Source organism: Mytilus galloprovincialis, chromosome 7 (genome assembly GCF_965363235.1).
Source record: "Mytilus galloprovincialis chromosome 7, xbMytGall1.hap1.1, whole genome shotgun sequence".
Classification (NCBI taxonomy): domain Eukaryota; kingdom Metazoa; phylum Mollusca; class Bivalvia; order Mytilida; family Mytilidae; genus Mytilus; species Mytilus galloprovincialis.
The window spans coordinates 48497790-48519106 of NC_134844.1; the positions used below are offsets into that span (position 1 = coordinate 48497790).

Consider the following 21317-nt stretch of genomic DNA (forward strand, 5'->3'; position numbering starts at 1 on the left):
GAAAGTAAGGTCCGTCAATTTTTTACCGAGTTTGGTGAAAAATGTATTTTACATTCCTAAAAAAACCATCTTGAGTAGAATTCAGCTTTACGTTTTTCAAAAGCAGTAATTTATCTGTTAAAGTCCATATGAAAAAAAAGGGTTCGGCGTATTGACATCAAAGATAGAAAAAAAAATCTTGAAAGCGTCTTGATAATTTATCCATGGAATAGTAATATACGGTCTTAAAAACATTACATACTAGAAAGGTCGTCTGTCTGTTTATTTATCTATTGTGTCTTCTCCCTATTTATATATTTGGACTTAACACATTCACATTCCGGATCATATCTACGTAGTAGGAGACACCAACACTATCCTTAGAACACTATTGTGTATTAGAATTTCCGGTATGTAAGGAAGACTTTACCTGCTAAATATTAATAACTCTGACAGTGACAGTTACGAGATATATCATAGGCAGAAGATAACCGGCCAAGCCGTTTTTTTTTTGTTACCTTGAAAAATGGATGTGCTTCCTACTTGGTCATAGCCAATTTGTTACGAGGGATTAGTGAGTGTGATAATGTAATCACCCGGGGAAAATAGAATTGATCGAAAGAGGCCTCAATTTGTCGGGGTTAATCATCGCTCCTGTAAATGTTTGGAAACATATCAAAATTAATCTATTTTTTTCAGCATACATTTGTAAATGCTTTTGTTGGGACAAGGACAGATATAATTCAACAAATACTAAGCAGCAACGAAAATTTTGCATTATCTAAACAACAGTTCACAACATTATGTCAGGAGGTAATTATGTGTTAAGGTACATTCAAACCGCATATAGAGCACACGAGTGATTATCATTGTTAAGTCAACCAAATAAAATCTAAAAAGAAGAAAAAAGAAAGTCAAATGATGTACTGAGATAGAGGGTAATGCTTCAGTGTGTACAGTACTTAGATAAGTGAGAAGAAAACACCAGATTTGCTACTATTCCATGTTTGTTTTGACGCACAACTCCATCTTACATAGGAGTTATTCAATACTATATATATGATATTGAATCTTCTTTTGTTTCGATGTAGAGCCGAAGACGAATTTAAATACTTATTACAATAAATCATGATTTCGATTTAAGAACAACTGTATAAAACTTTGGAAACGTTTTTCAATTGGATACTTTTCCTTCATAACATAATTTTTCAACTCTTACCAAGTATCCTTGTTTTAAATGATTACTAATTAACAAACATTCGGAGATCACTTGTATGTGTGGTCTCTGTTAACATTTTGATATTGGTGTGTTTCTAGACCATTAATGCAGTTGAATAAAATAGTGCAAACAGTTTTAACATTTGCCAATTTATTGTCTTTGTTCATGATGTAACACATATTGCTATTGATCCAGTCGTTTATATTGTAGGTAGTAAAGTCACGAACCAGTACACCAGGCAAAGACATGAACGGATTTAAATTACTTGAGGTACACTGTCATAGTTTTCTGACTTCCAGTATTTTTAATGTTGGATAACTTTAATTACAAGCCCACTTTATAGTGTTTATGTAAAACATAAAGTTCATTCGACAAAGGATTATGAAAAAAAAAAATCTATCAAGCAGTTGTGTGATAAAATATTCGATGATTTAATAGAGAAACAATACACAATAAAATTATATTATCAACACAAAATTCACATATCGACTTACACATGTATTGATAATATAGCTATGGTACTGTAAATTGAACGTGTTATAGGTTCGATAGTTTGTTCAATTTAATCTGAAGCTAATGATTCAGTTTTTGTTTACCGGGTAAAAATTAAACCAGCTCCCCCCAAAAAATGAAATCGTTTTCACACAATTACACTATAAACTCCACTTTTTTTATTCCAGAACGTGCACCCAGAAGCAGTTATATATTTGGCAAATGGCAAAGGAAAAGGTTTTAAGGACACACAAGATGCCATTAGGAGCATATCAAATAAACTCCTTCAAGGTGAGGTTGAAAAGTAACTTAACACTGGGAGATTTAAAATTTATATAGATATAGGAAGATGTGGTATGAGTGCCAATGAGACAACTCTCCATCGAAGTCACAATTTATCAAAAAATAAACCAATAAATCAACGGTCTAATCGATACAAAAACGAGAAACGAGAAACTCTTGCATGTATGAACCACATAAACAAACGACAACTACTGAACATCAGATTTCTGACTCAGGACAGTAGCAAACAATTGCAGCTGTATAAAACGTGTTAATAGAAACCAAACATCTCCTTTATCTCGAAACAATAGTGTAATACCACAACATAGAAAAACACACGATAAAACATCAATTGGAATGGCTTAAATCAACTAAAAAACGTAGAAATATATGTTTGTTAAAAGTAACCCAGTAACTACGATAATTGCCAATTAAGTCCAATTTTACCAGTTGACATACTTTAAAGCCGTCTCATTTTTTAAGGATACGAATGATATGATATTTTTGGCGTTTTGTATTCGAAATGATCTATTATTTATAAATTTAAAAAAAAAAACGGCCTTATTTAAAACAATTACCGAAAAAAAATATGAATCATGGACAACATTTGAACTACATGTTGCTGACGTGTGACGTGTGTAGCAGAGTTTAAGCACCGTCCCTTTACCTTGGACAGAGGCTGGACATTTGTGTAACAAAAAATTACAATATTAGACCAAGCTATTAAAATTAGTTTTAAAGGGTGTAATTAATCAGATGCATCCCAAACAGATAAAAACACACTTGACGTGTACATGGCAGAGTATTTATACGTCCCTCAAACAAATGAGACATCAAAAAACATAGTAAACATATCTGAGAGGTATCTAAGCTAGTGACACCTAATTCAAACCAATACCAACTAATAAGAAATTACATTTATCTAAGACTAAAATATCATTTGTTATACTTAAAACATGCACTGAATATAGTATAGGACGTCAGGTATTTAAATATATGAACGACCTTGTGCAATGCCAAAATTAAGGTACATGTATCCAATGATTGTAGTGCTGTGAATATGCATATCTGTATAACAATAAATTTTGATATGGTTTTGTTTACTTACTAAAGTTAGAGTTATTAACTCCTTAGTTACAATGATTATGCCCGCTGTAATAGCATAGCCTTGAGAACCATATATGATATTAAATGTTTTACGTTCTCGTATTGAAGGAACATTAATTCCTTTACTGACTCGTGATATAACTGAATGATGTATAATCAACAAATTTTTCAGCCACTGTTTTATTTTCTCCCTATGTTTGACGATAAAGAAATCATCGGTAGCTCTATGTAATCGAAATATTAAGATATAAAGAGTCACGGCACTACTTAGTTAAAATTATATTTCTATAACGCCACCTAACGTTTATAATCGTAAAACTGGGAGTCATTGTACGGATGGCGCTCTGTTCTTGAAAAACGATATGTGTGTTGACATACATGTAGCAGCATTACGATCAGTATATGCCAGCTTCATTTTAAAAGACAAAGTGAAGCTACCATCTACATGTATTGAGCATTATTTAATGTGCGTTAATGCATTACGTCATTTTATAACTGATTGTGTTGAGTACTTCAAAGATAGTGTGGAAAGACATCTACACAAGCATTTAGGAGTTTGGAGACTTATAAGCTAGCTAACTTACACAAAAGATGAAGTTTTTTTCAGCTATGTTGTAAAGTCTGTCGTCAAGTACTTTAAGTAAAAATTATTTTTTGAGCACATCTATTTTGTTGTTATTATCTCTGAAAAAGGGTATTTCACTTGACAAATTTATCTAAATTTGTATTACTATGAATTTATAATATTAGTCAACCTGTAATCTAAATATATAAAAATAAAGCAAGATGATGCTTAAACGATTTTGCTATGTACGTTTTCAAGACAGAACAGTAAACTCAAACTTGCCTGATCATAAACATGTGTACTCGATTTTCTCTTGTCGATGAAATTGTTTCCCATTCTGTTTATATTCCTTACAGCAAAACTGTCGCCGGTGAAAGAGATGCAAGTTAATGTGTTAAAGAAATAAAACTTAAATCATTGTATGAAATTTTCAAGCGGAATTTGTGCCTGTCCATAAAAGAGATCCACAAATATTTGCACCTACCGCAATCGATTGTTTTGTGCATGTTTTTCTATTTTCTAAGAGATAACAGGTGTCTCGAAGATCTATATAAATTTAAAGTGAACACACGAATGTTAGATGCATAAAATCTTGTAGAAACAGATTTAAAAATACAAAAATACAAACTTGTTTTTACTTGTATTTACATTTATTTTGTGTACTTTCATCTGAGTATCTATCTGTAAAGTTTTGAATAGTAGACTCATATCAGTATTTTTTTTTGCTATTTTTTATATTGGATTTGTTTATATAGGACTCTGTTTTTCTAAACTTGGCTTGGTAACATGCTGCAAAAAATCAAAGAAGTCTGATGAAACGGCATATTTGAAATTACCGGAGAAAATTCCCGTTATTGAGTCATTAAGAGTTGCTATAATGGGAAACAATGTTGAACTAGCAGCTGAATTGTGGAGCAACTGTGACAATCCAATGCGTAAGACTTTATTTTTCATTGTCTACATTTATGTTTTTATGTTATTTATATCTACCAAAATAAATGTATTTTAAAATTGTTTTGCTATGTATTGATTATAGCATGATACATTCCGGTCATCTTTATAAATGGTTGCTTTTGTTTTCAAAATAAATTAAATGGTATATTTTATTCAAAAGTATGTCAAGAAATCTTATACAAAGAACCCAAAACTTGCCATATAAAATGTGAATTCATAGCAAAGGTCTAAATCTAAAATTATCAAAATCAACTCAAGGTCTACATGTTGTGAGTCAAAAAATTAAAGCTAGGTTATCATTTGGATAACATTCTTTTCGATGGACAAAGTACCTCAAATCAAACGACCTTCATTGTCAATCAATTAGTTGTGGGAGAAGACTATAAACGTTTGATTAACTTGTGTCTCATCCCTTTTGCACATTTAAGCAAATAAGATATGTGTAAACTAATCAATTAGTTTAAACAGTATCCGTTTCAATATCGTATATTTTTTTCGTTTTCATAAATTTTAAAGCTGACAGACATTTCGCTTAAAAAAAGGAATACAGTGGTGAATTGATGAAAAACGAAGAGTTAAAAAAAAACAATTGAATTAAATTGTTCATAAAAAGGTTATTTCTGGGTTTACAAGATAGTGTATCTTACACTAATTAACAAAAATTCAACTGGTAAGGCAACACGATTTAGGAAGATAATAAGTCAATCCCGTTAAACCAGTTTAACTTCAAGCGATAACAATAGCTTACTTTAGATGACTCTAAAATATATGATTATATATACTTAGCTTAAAATGAGGAAATTACTTGCAACTTCCGGTTTAAAAAAAATCATTTTCGCTACTATCTCATAAATAACTTCACACTAATTCTAAAACAATATTGTTGTAGGTACTTCTAAATAAATTCGCTGTAGGAAATTGCTACTATCGATTTAATAAAAGTTTTTACCGACTGAACTTAACAAGGTTATATGTTTACCAACCAAATGCAAAAGACCCCGTAGCCTTATTATGTATCAAGATGAATTTATAGCAAAGGTCAAACAATTCAACTTACAATTTTATATTTGATCTTGAACTCAATTCGAAAGCCACAATGCATAGTTCTTTAATCAAATGACCCGCAGTCAATTGTATATGTATCTTAGTATCTTCCTTTGAAAAGAAGTAATGATAATCTGGTCGGAAAATAATAATTGATATCAAGGCTGATCCTCATTGCTCTGCATGTACCCGATGTCTGATACTTTTCCATATTATCCCTGTTTGTTTTGCTCAACACAATAAAATAAAACAACAGAAGTTAAATAAATGGATTAATTTTCATGATAAGTTTTTATTTTTGCATAATGCTTATTTGAAATTTAAATAACTATAACTAATATTGTCACAGAGAGAAACAAATCATATAAATAATCACCATATCTAAGTGTGTGGTATTGGAAATGTGTTCAGCAAGGCAGAAATAAAAAACAATTACTCGGTTGTTTTAATGACCCCCTATGATACAAGTGAGATGTTAATTAAGCCTTACAATCAAGTTTAATACACAATTTCTACATAATGAAAAACCTCAACCATGTTAAGAATGTAATAGTTGTTTTCTTTCGTTGCATGTGTTTGCTTTCTTGATTTTTCCATTTAATAAGGGACTTTCCGTTTTGAAATTTCTTTAGGGTTTTGTATTTTTGATATTCTACTTGTTTTTTTTTAATCTTTTATCATAGTTGCACTGTTAACTATCTAAAACTCGTACAATTTATATCAATACATTTACGTGGGCCATGATGGAAATCACTAATATGTAACAAATCATTTAAGAACATAGTAAAAATGATGAGTAACATACCTTACATATCTTATAAACAACAATTATATGGTATTTTTTTTTTAAAACTCCTGTGACAAAATTATTAATTTTTTCGAAAAACTAAAGATTTTCTTATCCCAGGAAATAATTACCTTAGCCGTATTTTGCACCACTTTTTGGAATTTTGGGTCCTCAATACTATTCAACTTTGTACTTTAAACGCAAGAAATGACAAACAACCTGTAAAACATGCACACAGCAAAACATATCTCTAATATTCATCAACTAATACGTAAGCCTATAATTCACCAACTGGTGAATAACATATAAGGATTCTTAATGTGTACACAAGTGATCCTCTATTGCAATGAATGACGTCACAGACGTAAGTAAATCAAAATGGAAACAGCCACATTAAATGAGTGACGGGGAAACAAGTCCCGCAAATTCATCCAATGACGCTGATATTCCTGAGAAACTGTAATTTACGAGCCATCATAATTTTATAGTAAGAGTATAATATCTTAAATATTAAAAAAAATATATTAGACACACGACAATTTTCTTTGTGGCACCTTCGATGCAATGAATATATATAAAAAATTGAATACAAATTATCAGTGAAAGCATTATATTTTATTAATACGCTAACAGCGTTTAAAAAGAATAAACATAGTTCTGTCAATTATTTAGTGACTGCTCTTGTCTCAAACGTATACCTCACTGCTATGGCAAATAAGGCAGAACAGCTGTTTGAAGAAACACTACAAGCCGATATTTTATCTCATTCTAGGTAAGACTTATATATATATTTGTTTTGAAAAATATACTTAAATATTCTTTTTTCGAAGGGAACAGTTCAACTATCTGAAGGCCAAGTTTTATTTTTGTTTACATCTGAAGTAGATATAACAATATGGAGATATGGTCTGATTGTCAAAAGCAGTTGATGTAAGAAATAAATGGCCACCGCATGGCCTTCAGCAATTAAAAAAACAGACCTTATATTTGGATATCAAAGGTTAAATTGAAGGAAAAGCTGAAGACCCAATTCATGATAAAACAATTAACGAACTAGACAGAGTGATGCCCTGCACTACACTCTGAGGTTACTGTATTATAACAAAGTCAATGTAAGACTTTCTTCGAGATGTAATTGTGTCCGTGTTATTTTAAAATACACAAAGTGGAGCATTGGAGCACATTTAATCGCTTATATCCTAAATTGACAAAGTTCTACTATTTAAAAAAAAGCAAATATTAATAAATAATCAAAAACCCTGACCACATGAACACCTTCAATATATATGTTCAAACAGCCAGAAAAGTGAACATTTCCTAATATACAAGCTGAAGGAGGAGTTATTCGGAAACGCTCTTCATACATGTCATTTGCAAGAAAATACTCCAAAAAATTACAAAGTTCATTTATCTCCCAAAAAGATCAAATATTAATAACAATCAAAAACATGACTACAATAACTATATACCTATAATTGGACGGAAGGGGGTAAAACAATATGCCTCCCAACTTTTGGTTGCGGGGGCATAAAACAATTATGTCAAATATAAACTAATGACAACCACTGAAATACAAATTCCTGACTAAGAGCAGACACTTACATAACTTGATAGGGTTAAATAATGTTTCCTGTAATGACAAATTGGTTGTAGATCTGATAGTCAATTTTACATTGATAGTTGATATTGTAATTAGTTAATTGAGATCATGTCATTATCAAACTTCTATAGTACGACTGTAAAGGTTTGTTTATAACTGTAATCCCTTTACATATCATTATATACTCTAGATGAGATTTCACAAGCATTCTCAATTTCCACAGTATTCATCATGAGCTTTCAGTTTTGATTTCTAAAACAGCAGAGCATTCAAGTTACAAATTTTTTATTTTCTTTTATTAAAAACCAATTTAAGATGAAATCGATACACATTCTTGCATTTTAACATACATTTTACAACGCTATATGCGTGCTTTAAAGCTTTTTTTTTTGGTTTTCAGAAAATTTACCTCACGTGCAGTTACACTTTTAGACAAAATGTTTATTCACAACGAAACAATGGCAACTAAAGCTCTTGACTATGTTTCCGAAGTGTGGGATCACAAAGAAAGTCCTTTACATTTCGGACATCAATTCAACATGGAAGAATTTATATCTCATCCATCTGCGCAGAAAGATGCCAGCAAACGGATGTTTCCTTACGTCAATGAGGAAGACACTACAGTTACTTTGAACAAACCAACGGATGGAAATACTACAAAGAATGTCAAAAGTCGGGAATGTTTGCCATACATTAAGGTTTTAATATTCAAAATACAAACATGTTTTTTATAATAACAAATCAAGCATGGTAAAAAGATAACCTTACTTAAAAAGTACTAGTAAACGTTTATAATATGGATTGTACGTATTACATGAAGTTGAGAGTTCAGATTAATATATACACGTAATTACAAAAACATGAATATAATGGCTTTTGTTCTAATTTATAATTTTTACAAATTATGAATGACATCACAAACACATCATTTGTACGTTCATATATTCCTTAAAATGTTTTTTTTTTTGTATTTCTTTTACATATAGTTTTCATTTTTCTGTGCTAAGAAATTCCCAGAAACTTGGGAAAGAATTAGCATTTTGAGATTCTTAATTGTTGGGTTATATTTGATTGCTTAGACTGCACACTATCAATTGGAACAGCGTCAGAAAGTCAGCAAAATTCTTACTGTTTTTTTTTTTTTGCAATGAATTCCGTCGATTAGAACTTGAACATACACATTATCGTTTCTGACTAAAATCTTGATACTCATGTCCTAAACAAAGTATTCATATTGATATATACTGTGTGACTACTATTTGCACCACTTCTTAACCTCTCATGTTATGTAGTAAACAAACCTCTGACGGAGCTTTCCTAATGGGTGGTTTCTGATTTATACAAAGATGGTATATAAATAAAGGCAACAGTAGTATACCGTTGTTCAAAACTCATAAATCCATGGACAAATAACAAAATCGGGGTAACAAACTAAAACCGAGGGAAAATGGTTGATACAAAATAATAGATTAAATAATTTTGGAGGCACCCTAACAATTATTTGACCTATGTTAAAGAAGAATATGATTAATGGACATTATCCAATTACATTGAATGTCATTTTGGTATAAAATACATATATGTTTCAGGACCATCTTCGCCTGGGTTCAGCATGGACATTATTAAAAGCACCTGTTACAAAGCTTTCTATCCATGTAGTAAGTTACCATAAAAAAAAAACGTGCTACACATATCAGGTCTATTCGTTATCTTCTTTTGGAACGTTTCCTCTCAATTACAAAACTATCAGTGAACATATGTTATGTCTTAATTCATAGTATTCCATGAACAATGTATAAACATATAATTAACAAATAAAAAAACACGTATAGCACAACGTTAGCAAATTAACAAAGAACAACAGATTGCTGCACAGGCCAACAACAAAAAACAAAGAAAACATGATTCTGAAAACTTGACTTATAATGTTGTTTAGTAAATCCAGTTTTATATGATGATCAAGCATGAATTCGTTGGTTCCTAATCTAGAACGTTCATCGTTTTACTAAAACACACAAAACATAATATTCACATTGCAGCTACCAAAAGGTAACCGGTAACTTGAACAAGGCAATACCAAAATAAATGATAAGATAACGTATAAAGCAGGCTTAACGTGTGCCCTTTCATAAGTATCTAAACTATTGGAAGAAAAAACACAACTTCCGGGTTTTGTGAATTCTCGTTATTCAATGAAATATTAATTGAAATAGAGAGTATTTGTTTTAAGCTATTAGTCAATAGGTTTAAAAACTCGTCAGACCATTGAAAGAAGGAAACATAACATCCGAATTAGTGAATCTATCAAGCTAACACTAGCATGATGTTCTGTTCACTATTCATTTACGTATGGAAGCATTGTCAGTATGTTGAACACATCCTATTAATGTTTTGTTTAGTTAAGCATTGTTAGATTTGAACTTTCTTTGGCGATTTTATATTTGAAGTTTTTGCCTATTCTAATAAGAAGTGCAGACATTTACAATGCATGCGTCACAGTCCATAACAAAAGTAAGATCCCTTTAAATATAAATTAAAATTGAGCAAATGATCATAATTTTTAGATTTAAAACATTTTTATGAACTCATAACAATACTTTTGATTATTCAGATATTTTTTGTAACGGCTTTAGTTATGTTCAGCTATTTTCTCACCCGTGATTTACAAAGAAAGATTTCGATATTAGAAGGGATGATATTCTTTTATATGTGTGGAGATTTATTGGAGGAACTATGGAGTATGGTGAGTCAATTGCATTTCCTTAAATATTCTACTTAGATAAACGAAGATGGGGTATTAGTGCCAATGGGGTAATAGTACCAATGAGACAATTTTCCATCCAAGTCACAATTTGTAAAGGTAAACCATTATAGGCCAAAGAACGACCTCCAACACTGAGCCTTGGCTCATACTGAACAGCAAGTTATAAGGAGACCCTAAATTTGCTAGTTTAAAAACAGGAAAACTACTGGTTTAATCTTTTCGAATAACTAGAAACAAGAAACACATATGAACCATATCAACAAACGATAACCAATAAACAACAAGTTCCTTATACAATTGTCGGGCACATGTTATTGTCATACAAAAACGATCTTCTGCATCTTACATCATTGTTACGTCCTGTTTTGTACAAAGAAGTAGTTCATTTTCGTTTTATTGTTATCAAAACATGTATGTTTTTATGTCAGTCCCTCTTGCACGTAAAAGCTGTATTTACAACTTTTGCTCAGAGTTGTTTGCTTGACTAAAGTTGTGTTGAAAACTCCACGACTAAGTTACAAAGACCATGCAAGTACTCTTAGAATTCAAAATAAATTTCACGTTTAATTATTAGTAATGTCAATTGCTGTTGTGATAAAACAACCAGCTGCAGATTTTTTATTAATCAGAAATATTTGATTTTTCTACATACACAAATGCCTGTACCAAGTCCGGAATATGACAGTTGTTATTAGTTCGTTTGATGAGTTCAGCTTTTGATGTTGCCGTTTGATTATGTACTTTTCGTTGTGAATTTTCCCCAGAGTTTGTTATTTTGGTTATTTCACTTTTTGATCAGATATAAAACAAATTAAAAATATTTCGACATTACTATCTTTTTTGTTTTCAACCGTTTTATCGACAAATAAAGCACAGTTGTAGTTTAATAAATGAAAATCTATACTAAAGAACATCAACCTCGGAATAATGCTCATACAGCTCTTACAAACGAAGCAATCACCAGGCTGTATCAACTTTACAAACAATATCTTCCAAATAGCTGATCTTGAATCGGATATTTAATTTGAAATTACTCCGTTTTAGGAGATTCAATTTGTGAAACATACTTACCTTGAAAACATGAAATGTAAATCAAGAAAATCGTATGGCTGGCAGGAAGGGGAAAAAATTTGCACTAAATCGTTAATCAGATACAGCTGAGCTTTCAACATTCCTTAAGTTTGTTTTGTATTTGCTAGTTAGTCTCTTTAGTCTGGTCTAAATTATTTCAATTTGAGCAAATACTGATACATATAATCTCTTCCATTACAACGAGGTATTTTATTCCAAAAAAAAAAAATCAAAACACAAACGATGAATCTTGATGTGCTGTATGAGCATCATTCGTAGGTTCCCTTTATTGCCTATCGCCAGTTTATATAATTATTTGAACTTTAATGAATAGTTGTCTCATTGCAATCATACGAAATCTACATTTACTAAAGAAGAAAAAAATCATACCAGTTATAAATATTCCACAATTAAGTTATTTTTATCCTTTTCAAATTAATAAAATTGAGAATGGACATGGGGAGGTAATAAATTGCTGACAAGTGTAGGAGATTTACTCTGAAACGTAAGGGATTATGTCGTATTACGCATGATCAAATGCAGATAACAACTCAAAAATAGATACCATGTTTTAAGTTTAAATTGTCTTTACAGATACGACCTGAAGATTGTTCCTGGTCAATTCAAAGAGTATTGCTGCATTTATTTGACATATGGAACATTTTGGATTTTGTATGCTTCATTTTATACATCGTCGGCTTTGGATTACACTATTATCATCCTGATTTGCTTTTGCATACTAGACGAATCTACAGCGTGGCTTTGTTCGTAATGTTTCTACGTTTCTTGAACCTATTACTTCTGATCAAACGATTTGGTATTATCATCATAATGATCAAAGAAATGGTGAGTTGTTTTATATTGAAAAAAACAATCTATTGAATTTATTTTTTTGGTAGGGGGTGGGTGCCTTACCACGCGAAAAAAAAACCATTATGCAAAATTAAACATGTTCAAATTCGCTTTTATGTGCCCGTTTGCAGTTATTACATCGTATTACCTACCACCAAACAGTGTTTTTACAACTATATATCACTTAAAGATTGTATATGTTTCTTAGCTTTAAATAATTCACATCAATAAGTGTGAGTTCTTTCTGTATTTCAACTGAATTGTGGGTGCTCATGGCAGATCATTGATTGTTCAGTCAAATGTTAGTCTGAAAATGTATAAACTAGGGACGAATTAGTGCTATCCTGATGTTAGGACACATGCTTATTATTGTAGACTGTATGTTGCTATCTCGTTTAGATATACTTCATATTTCGTTTTGATGCATATCAGCTTTTGCAAAAAGTTATTTTCCCCACAAGGTTCAATGAAATACTTTTAGTATTTTAATTATGATTTTAATCTTACTTGTATTCTTATTGGTATTTACTAATATAATAATCACATTATAGGATACGTGAATATCAACCGTTTAATAAATGGTAAAACAAACGAAAAAAACAACAAATGCCAAAGTAATATGTGCTACCCCTTTACTAAAAAAACAATAAGTCATTGATGGAATGTGTCATTTGATTACATGTGAACTAACAAAAAGCGAAAGTAGGCTGATAGATTGTAGCATAACATTCAGAGATAACCAGTATATTCAAAGAAAAAAGACCATTTTTGAAGGTGCTTATTAAGGATAGAAATTTCATGCTTAATTATAATAAAACCTGCAATCTAGCTAATTTTCAAAAGAGTTATTTATAGTACATGCAGAAAATTAAACAAGTATTTTTTACAATTATGTGTTCTTTGTATTCTAGCTAGTGGATCTCGCTGAATATTTGGTGATTCTAATCATACTAATGTTTGCTGCTGGTATAGTTTACCATGCAAATGTTTACCCAAATCATACAGTTAAAGCGTTCCCAAGAGATATACAGTACTGGCAAATTTGGTCTATTCTTAAAATACCGTATTGGCAGGTCTACGGAGAATTGAATTTGGATGTTCTTGAAGGTTTGTTTAATATATCAGATATGCTATTTTAGTAGTTTAGATAGACAAAACCTTGTGATTCCTTGTCGTATTTGTATTGATTTCACCATGTAAAGTCTACATGGATGGCTGAAGATGTTGGTCAGAATCTAAACAATCATGAGTAATTTCATTGTTTGTACCCAAAAAAGAAAATAACGTCAGGTCATTGGTTGAATTTCCATTGTTTATCACATTTTAACCAATCACGACGTTTTTGTGAACACTTTTGAAAATATTACCCAGGATGCATTAGATTCTGAAACGGCGAATTTTATCTATACCTACAATGTTTTAACTCAAAACAAAACATTTGTTTTAACGAACTCATGAACTAAATTTGAAGATACAGATTTATTTCCTCTTAATGATGCAAAAATTGTTTATAACTTTTTCTATGTAGTTACATATAAACTATTTTCCAAGTAAGTGGATATCACATCCATGGCTCCAAAGTTCTGGTACTCAATTTATCGTAGTATAGTATGTTATATAAACTTAAACCCATTACTTCATTCGTCATGTCTGTCTTCAAATTTTGATATGACTATATATCACATTATTTCATTTGTTAGTGCTGAATCAATTCATACTATTATCTGTACGAACTATAGAATATGCATATTTTTTAGAATACAAAGAAGTTCCTTTTCAAAATAACTAAGCGTTTAAATGATAAACCGACCTTTTTTCTAAATAATATAAAGACGTTGATTTTGGTTTGTTGTGGTTGACGTGTTCAGTATGCATATGTCCACCTGTATATATCATAGATTTGAACATTTCTTACAAAGAGATTTCATTTTCATTTTTCTTTTATAAATTATCTATTTTGAAGAAAGGAGCAGAAACAGATCTTGCTTAAACCATTTTGGTAGACATTCCAATCGTATATTTTAATGGCGTTGTACTTAAATATCTGTAATCCGAATAACAATCGGCATATTGGGAAATAATCATAGATTTTAACATTTTATTTTCCATATCGGTCCAAGCATCATCCAACGATTTTCATTACACCTCAATGCGCAAGCCAGGGGCGTAAATGGGTCAAAATGTTATAATATATTGATAACTCATTATACAAATTCTTAAAAATGATAAAAAAAAAATCATTATTCCGTCTGCTAAGATCAAACATGTGATGTCCTACACTGAAATAACTTCATTTGTTTTCAAATCTAAATTCATGGAGTATTCGAACGTCAAGATAGATTTTCTTTTAGTATTAGTGAATATTATTTATCGAAACATTTAGCTTTAGTCGAGGGTCTTCTTCGTCATTGTTGTTATAAACGCTTTTGACGGCATAAAAATGTACAATAACCTGTTATTGACCAGGACAGGAATATGATGTTATTGGATATCTACGCAACATCCCATGTTTTGCTTAACACGTATGTGATGAAGTTGAACTGCTACGTATATGTATAAAACATACTCATTTGATTTTGGCATTTCATTTATCTAGAATATAACAAAATACGATGGTACACGCAAGTGGTTACTATAAACAAAAACAATGCAAATGTAGCTCTTCTGTATAAATAAATATAAATGCAAAGGGATCAAGCTATTATTGCTCCATCGACGAATATTTCGCTGACGAAACGTGCGTTTAGGGTACATCAGTTTAACTCTGATATATCTTTTGTTTCTGTGATGAGTTATTATATATATTTAATCTTCAATAAAACTATTTAGTGTATTTCTCCTTTTTCGTGATGATTTAAATTCCTCAAGCACAATACAAAATATGGACGATTAAAAGTACTCATTGGTCATAATATATTTAGTCGCAAACCATTTCATTGGCGCGTTTTATTAAAGATGATATAATCATAACTGATTTTGTTTCATTAATATATTATCAAACATCACGGCTTCAAATGGATTGTATAATCTAATTAATTATTTTTTTTTTTAATTTCAGGTTCCGAGGATACTGGATGCACATCCAATAGTACAGTATGGAAGAACGATCCTTCAATAAGTAGATGCCCTACATCTGACTGGCTTCCTCCAGTAATAGCCGCTATATATATGATGTTAACGAACTGGTTGCTGCTGAATATTGTTATCGCGATGTTTAGGTGAGAATTATAATGGTTTCATCGGATAGTGTGCCGATGGAAAGGTCCATATAAATTGATGGGATATAGCTGTTAACAGAAACTTAAATTTAAAACCTTTTTCTGTCCAGTTGTGTTTAAGAACCTTATTTTACTAATGAAGAAATGTTCAATGATCTATTTATAGAGAAAAAATTGACAGTTTGTCTGATAAATGATGTCGTTCTACATTTGTACTGCATTTGAAAAATAACATTTTTTTTTCAACGTTAGCATGCATATGGTAAAACACATTTTGTTTATACTTTTATATAAAATGCATATTTAAAACTAGTTCATATACAGAAACTTGTAAACTAACGATAACAGAATGTTGCAAAACTGTAAAATAGAGTCGAATTCAAGGGAATATTTTTTTAGACCTACTTTCGTATACAACCGGATGTGACGTACCATGATTTGGTGGTATTACACCTATAAACGCCATAAGTAGATGCCCTACATCTGACTGGCTTCCAACAAAAAAAATTAGATTATACAATCCATCTCAAGCAGTGATGTTTTGATAATATATTAATGAAACAAAATCAGTTATGATTATATCATCTTTAATAAAACGCTCCAATGGAATAATTTGCGACTAAGTATATTATGACCAATGAGTACTTTTAATCGTCCATATTTTGTATTGTGATTGAGGAATTTAAATCATCATGAGAAAGAAGAAATACACTAAATAGTTTTATTGTATGAAATTTGACATTTTAATCAAGTTCACGAATGAAATCATTAACTGGATGATCGTTTACTTCGACAAATACAATATGTTAGTTATGTGACAATTTTAAATGCATCTTTTATTTCACCATGTGATAAATATTCAAGTATTTATATGTCTGTTATCAACGAATAGGATGAATAATAAATTATTAATTTATAATAAAAACAAGTACTGTACACATAGAGAGTGTGTATTACCAAATATGATCACATACTATTTGCTTATTTTTTCTTAATTGTAGTGCACGATTTAATTTGATAATGACAAAATCCAGTCAGAAATGGCGTTACCATAGACATTCGGTAGTAATTGAGTACGAACATAAGATACCTTCACCACTGAACATTCCGTTTAGAGTTCTCATTATTCTCTTTTATGTTATGTGTTATCTTCCTTTCTACTTGTGCGATGAGTGTACAGAGGAAACCATTCAAGGTAATGTTCTATTCTTTTTAACAACTTTGTCTTTCAATAACTTGTTTAATTTAATCTAAATGTCTCGTAAATGTTGTCTTATTTTAAAAATTGCTAGAACTTTTTGTGAACATTTCAGATGTATCGATCGGTTATCATATATCGTCTTCCAAAGAAGAAACAGATATTACTTTGTTTTTTTCTACAAAATTTAACCAACTGCCCAATTAACAAAAAATCTGAACAAATAATGAAAAATTAATTAAGTTTAGTTTTATTGTCGGTGGGGAACAATTGACTTACTTGACTTAATCCACCTTGTTCCAAGGGGGACATATGGCGACTACATTTTCTTTCCATTTCTTCCTGTCCATGGCTATTCGTTTTGTTTCTTCCCGGGTCTTTCCAATTTTGCTCAGTTCTGTTGTAAGTCCCCTGCGCCTGGTGTGTTTTGGCCTCCCATTTTTTCGATGTCCGTGGGGTTCCATCCTAGGGCTTGCTTGGTAATGTTTGAGGTTTTTTTTCCTGAGGGTATGGCAGATCCACTTCCACTTACTAGTTCTTATTATGTAGGAGAACAATTGACAGATCCATAAATTTGTTTACAAGTGTTAATCACTACTACCATTTTTTAACAACAATAGGTGTGCTTGGGTATTAAAATTTCATTGTCTTAATTGCAATATCAATAAATTTATAAGTAGTTAATTGTCATTATTTGTTTGAAAATTTTAAATACTTGATGTAATTAGAAAGCACATATCATAATATTTATGGAAAACACAATGTATTCAATTTGTAAAAAAATGACATCTGGTTTTAAATTCTATTTTGAATAAGTGGGCTCATGCATTTATGTCGACCATCAAAGTCAAATTGGAACTTAATGTTTTCTGCTTTTGAATTTCAATGTAGTTTTATCAAATTATTGGGCAAACTTATATGAAATTGGAGTTAATATTAGAAGTGTGCAATCAAGGATCAATGCTTTTAAGGAATTTTCTTGTATCATAAGAGCTCAATCTTATAACGAAACATTGGAAACAAATTCCTTTAGTAAACTGTCAACAAAATAAAACACTTGGATATACAAAACTTTTTAAATTTATCACATTAAACAAAGTCCCATCATAGTGAATACTTGTTTCATGATTTTTTCATTCTTGCTTTACATTTTCCTATTTTCCTATTGTCTATCAAAAACTATTTTCATATATACAAGTTGTAATCAGCAAGTAATCATATGAATGTAATCTTAAAGTAATCTAAAAGTAATCACGATTACACCTGATTTTTGCAATGTAATCGATTACATTACGATTACTTGTAATCAGAAATGTCATGATTACTGATTACTTAGGATAACACTGCAAAATGTAATCTATTACAGCTGATTACGATTACTGATTACGATTACCCAATGCCTGATTTTGAATGATTGGAAACTATACTGTGAATCGTTTCCGTACAATAACTTGAGAACCGTTCAACCAATAAGTGTTGATATGTTGTTAATGATGACATAGTAATGTCAATTAGAATCTTTACTTTGATCACACTTGACGTTAGCAGTCGTAACCTGTAATTGATTGGAAAATAAAACTGTGTATTGTTGCTGTGCAATACGTTTTCAATAATTTGTGAATCGTTTAAACATTGTTGTTCAAATTTTAGAATGCTGCTTCTGATAATAAATTGAGGTGAGGTTTAACATTGACATGTAATAATATAACATAAGCACGGTTTGCTGCCCTAAATAGACGCAGAGTAGATAACAGTTTATAATTTTGTACGTCTGTAAAAGACTCATAGGTCATAGTTTATCTGTGAAATGAACTATAACTGTTTGTTTTTTTATATGTAAACCGTAAATTTACTGACTAGTCTAATGGCTTTTGAGTAAAATAGTTTGTAAATAAAACGATTGTTTTTTAGGTCATGGTATTGATGAAATGCTACAGCGGCAGCGAGAATTTGCTCGAGTCATTTTAGAAGAGGAAAAGGACAAGGGACTCATTTAGTAACATGTAGGATACGAATTTTTTTTTTAAATTCTCTGTCTTAGTTGTCCGAAGCACCTGACTTCACTCCCGGTTTTTAGTGGAGTTCGTGTTTTTTCTTATTCATTATTGATAATTGTTGATGTAAATGTCCTTTGGTTTTTTTTTTAGTCTTTGTTTACTCCTTGGTTTTGATTGATTCGTTGAATTTAGAATTATTAGCAATTTTACATTATAAAATGCTTTTTTAAGTTATGTGGAGTAATTGAATATCATTATTGAATCTACATTTGATTATTGATTCAGTATAATAAAGTTTCAAGCTACATTGACAAAAACTCATTTGAGTATACATAATTAACTTCAATACGTTATGCCAAAACCATATTATGTAAATGACAGAGTTTCATCATTACGTGATATCAGAGTTCTACATAAGACAGATGTGGCGTTCCATAGTGGTGCGCTTTTTTACCAATAATTAATGATTTAACGATATGTTATCAACTTTTCACAATTAAACTTTTTTTTATACTTATACTAAATTTAAGATGAAGTAAAAAATCCGAAAAAAAACTTTAAAAAAGTTTTAATTGGTGTTAATATTATCTAGTTTTGTAAACTTTTGTTGCATTATCGTGTCAAATTGACTATGCTGTCAATTTTGTAAATTTAGGATTTTTTCTTCTTTTTTTTTTTTGGATAAAAAGCACATTTTTCAACTTCGTTGTTAGATTAAAAAAATACTGTGGAGTCCCCGCTGTCCGCACGGCCGGTGATGTCGCACATCCGATGATCTCGTCATATCCATACAGTAACACAAATAAAATCGTTCATATAATTTTTAAAAGACGATAATCCAAGTCAATATTGGGCACTGCTTAATGAGTTATTAGATATACAAATAGGGAAAATTCCACATCCGATGTGTCAACAGATGCTTAGTTTTCTTATTTTAAAAATTTAAGTGAAAAAGAGACTAATGCGTCCTCTGATTATCTAAAAGATAAGCTAAAAGATATGGAAAGAGAAAAAATATTTACTGAACTTGATAATTTGATTTCAAAAACAGAAATAGAAGAGGCGATTAGTACACTGAAGAATGAAAAAGCCATTTAAATGTCCTGTTTTAAAAAATAAAAGACCTGACTATATAAATTACTTAAATAGGGTTAACAAAAACTTTAAAACCTCCCAAATAAATTAAAATTAATATGGTTAATGTCATCTGAGGATAATGTTATAGTTAAAAAAGTAAATTTATTATTGTGTACTTTGTTCAAACTTTGTTCAAAAAGATAAATTTAATTCTAGATACAGTTTAGTCACCAGTAGTTTGTCCATCTATATTATATTGTTAAACTATATATATTATTCCTGTAGAAATTTTTCTGCTGAAAAAGACTTGATTTTGTTTTATTGTTAAATAATCAATGTGATCAATATGTAATAACTAGTATAAAATTGAACTTAATTGTATTGCTCAAACTATTGGGCGTCATAATTGACAATAAAAAAAAACTGCATATTGTATTGTATTTGTATAATTGTTTTAGCCTTCTGAAGGGATAGAAAAGAAAAACAATGATAAGTTCAAGAGTTAATTTGTAACTACAATCGCGTGATTTACCATATTCATCAAATTTCCATTCAAAAAACACATCATTTTTGTTTTTTTTAGGTCAAAATTATATCAGAAAAAAATAAATGTTGCTGTGCATCATTGAATCGGCAGTGTTTTTTGTTCAACTTCAACTATATATATTTCGTTGTATAAAATCTTTCCCTTATTCAAAATAAGCTATTTTAGGAGGGCATGTGCGAAATCACTGAACATTAGAGGAACTCTCAAAACAGGGTTTTTCCTGGACACACATTTCACAAAATCGTGAGGGTGAAACCATACAAACAGAAGATTTTATGAAATGAAACAATGTTATGAATGTCTTCAAACAACCTTATCCAATTATTGGTTGTATCAGTTGAATGAAGTGAAGTAATAAGTCTACTGTGCGTGGATACACCGGACCGCACCGTACTTAGAATTATCTACGAATTTTGAAGGAAAAATATTATTTTAAACTGTTCATAATTTTTGATGAAATCCTTTCTTTTTACCCCACAACCATTTTCTCAACGTTTTAGTTAGTGACATAATATACTTTGATCGAATTAGTTATAACAGGATTAAAATATTTCATAGTTTTTG

The 21317-nt window shown here is 30.4% G+C and overlaps 1 protein-coding gene across 1 annotated transcript in view; it reads left to right on the plus strand.

Annotated features, from left to right (window-relative positions):
- Positions 1-20505, plus strand: part of LOC143083157 (transient receptor potential cation channel subfamily M member-like 2) — a 31694-nt gene extending 11189 nt beyond the window's left edge. The window contains exons 10-22 of the mRNA XM_076259388.1: positions 679-792; positions 1409-1468; positions 1879-1981; positions 4400-4579; positions 7102-7201; positions 8430-8727; positions 9619-9687; positions 10641-10772; positions 12459-12710; positions 13628-13823; positions 15775-15934; positions 16936-17129; positions 19044-20505. Coding sequence (XP_076115503.1) covers positions 679-792; positions 1409-1468; positions 1879-1981; positions 4400-4579; positions 7102-7201; positions 8430-8727; positions 9619-9687; positions 10641-10772; positions 12459-12710; positions 13628-13823; positions 15775-15934; positions 16936-17129; positions 19044-19129 — 1944 coding nt within the window. The 3' untranslated portion in view covers positions 19130-20505. The remainder of the gene's footprint in view (positions 1-678; positions 793-1408; positions 1469-1878; positions 1982-4399; positions 4580-7101; positions 7202-8429; positions 8728-9618; positions 9688-10640; positions 10773-12458; positions 12711-13627; positions 13824-15774; positions 15935-16935; positions 17130-19043) is intronic.
- The last annotated feature ends 812 nt before the right edge of the window (positions 20506-21317 follow it).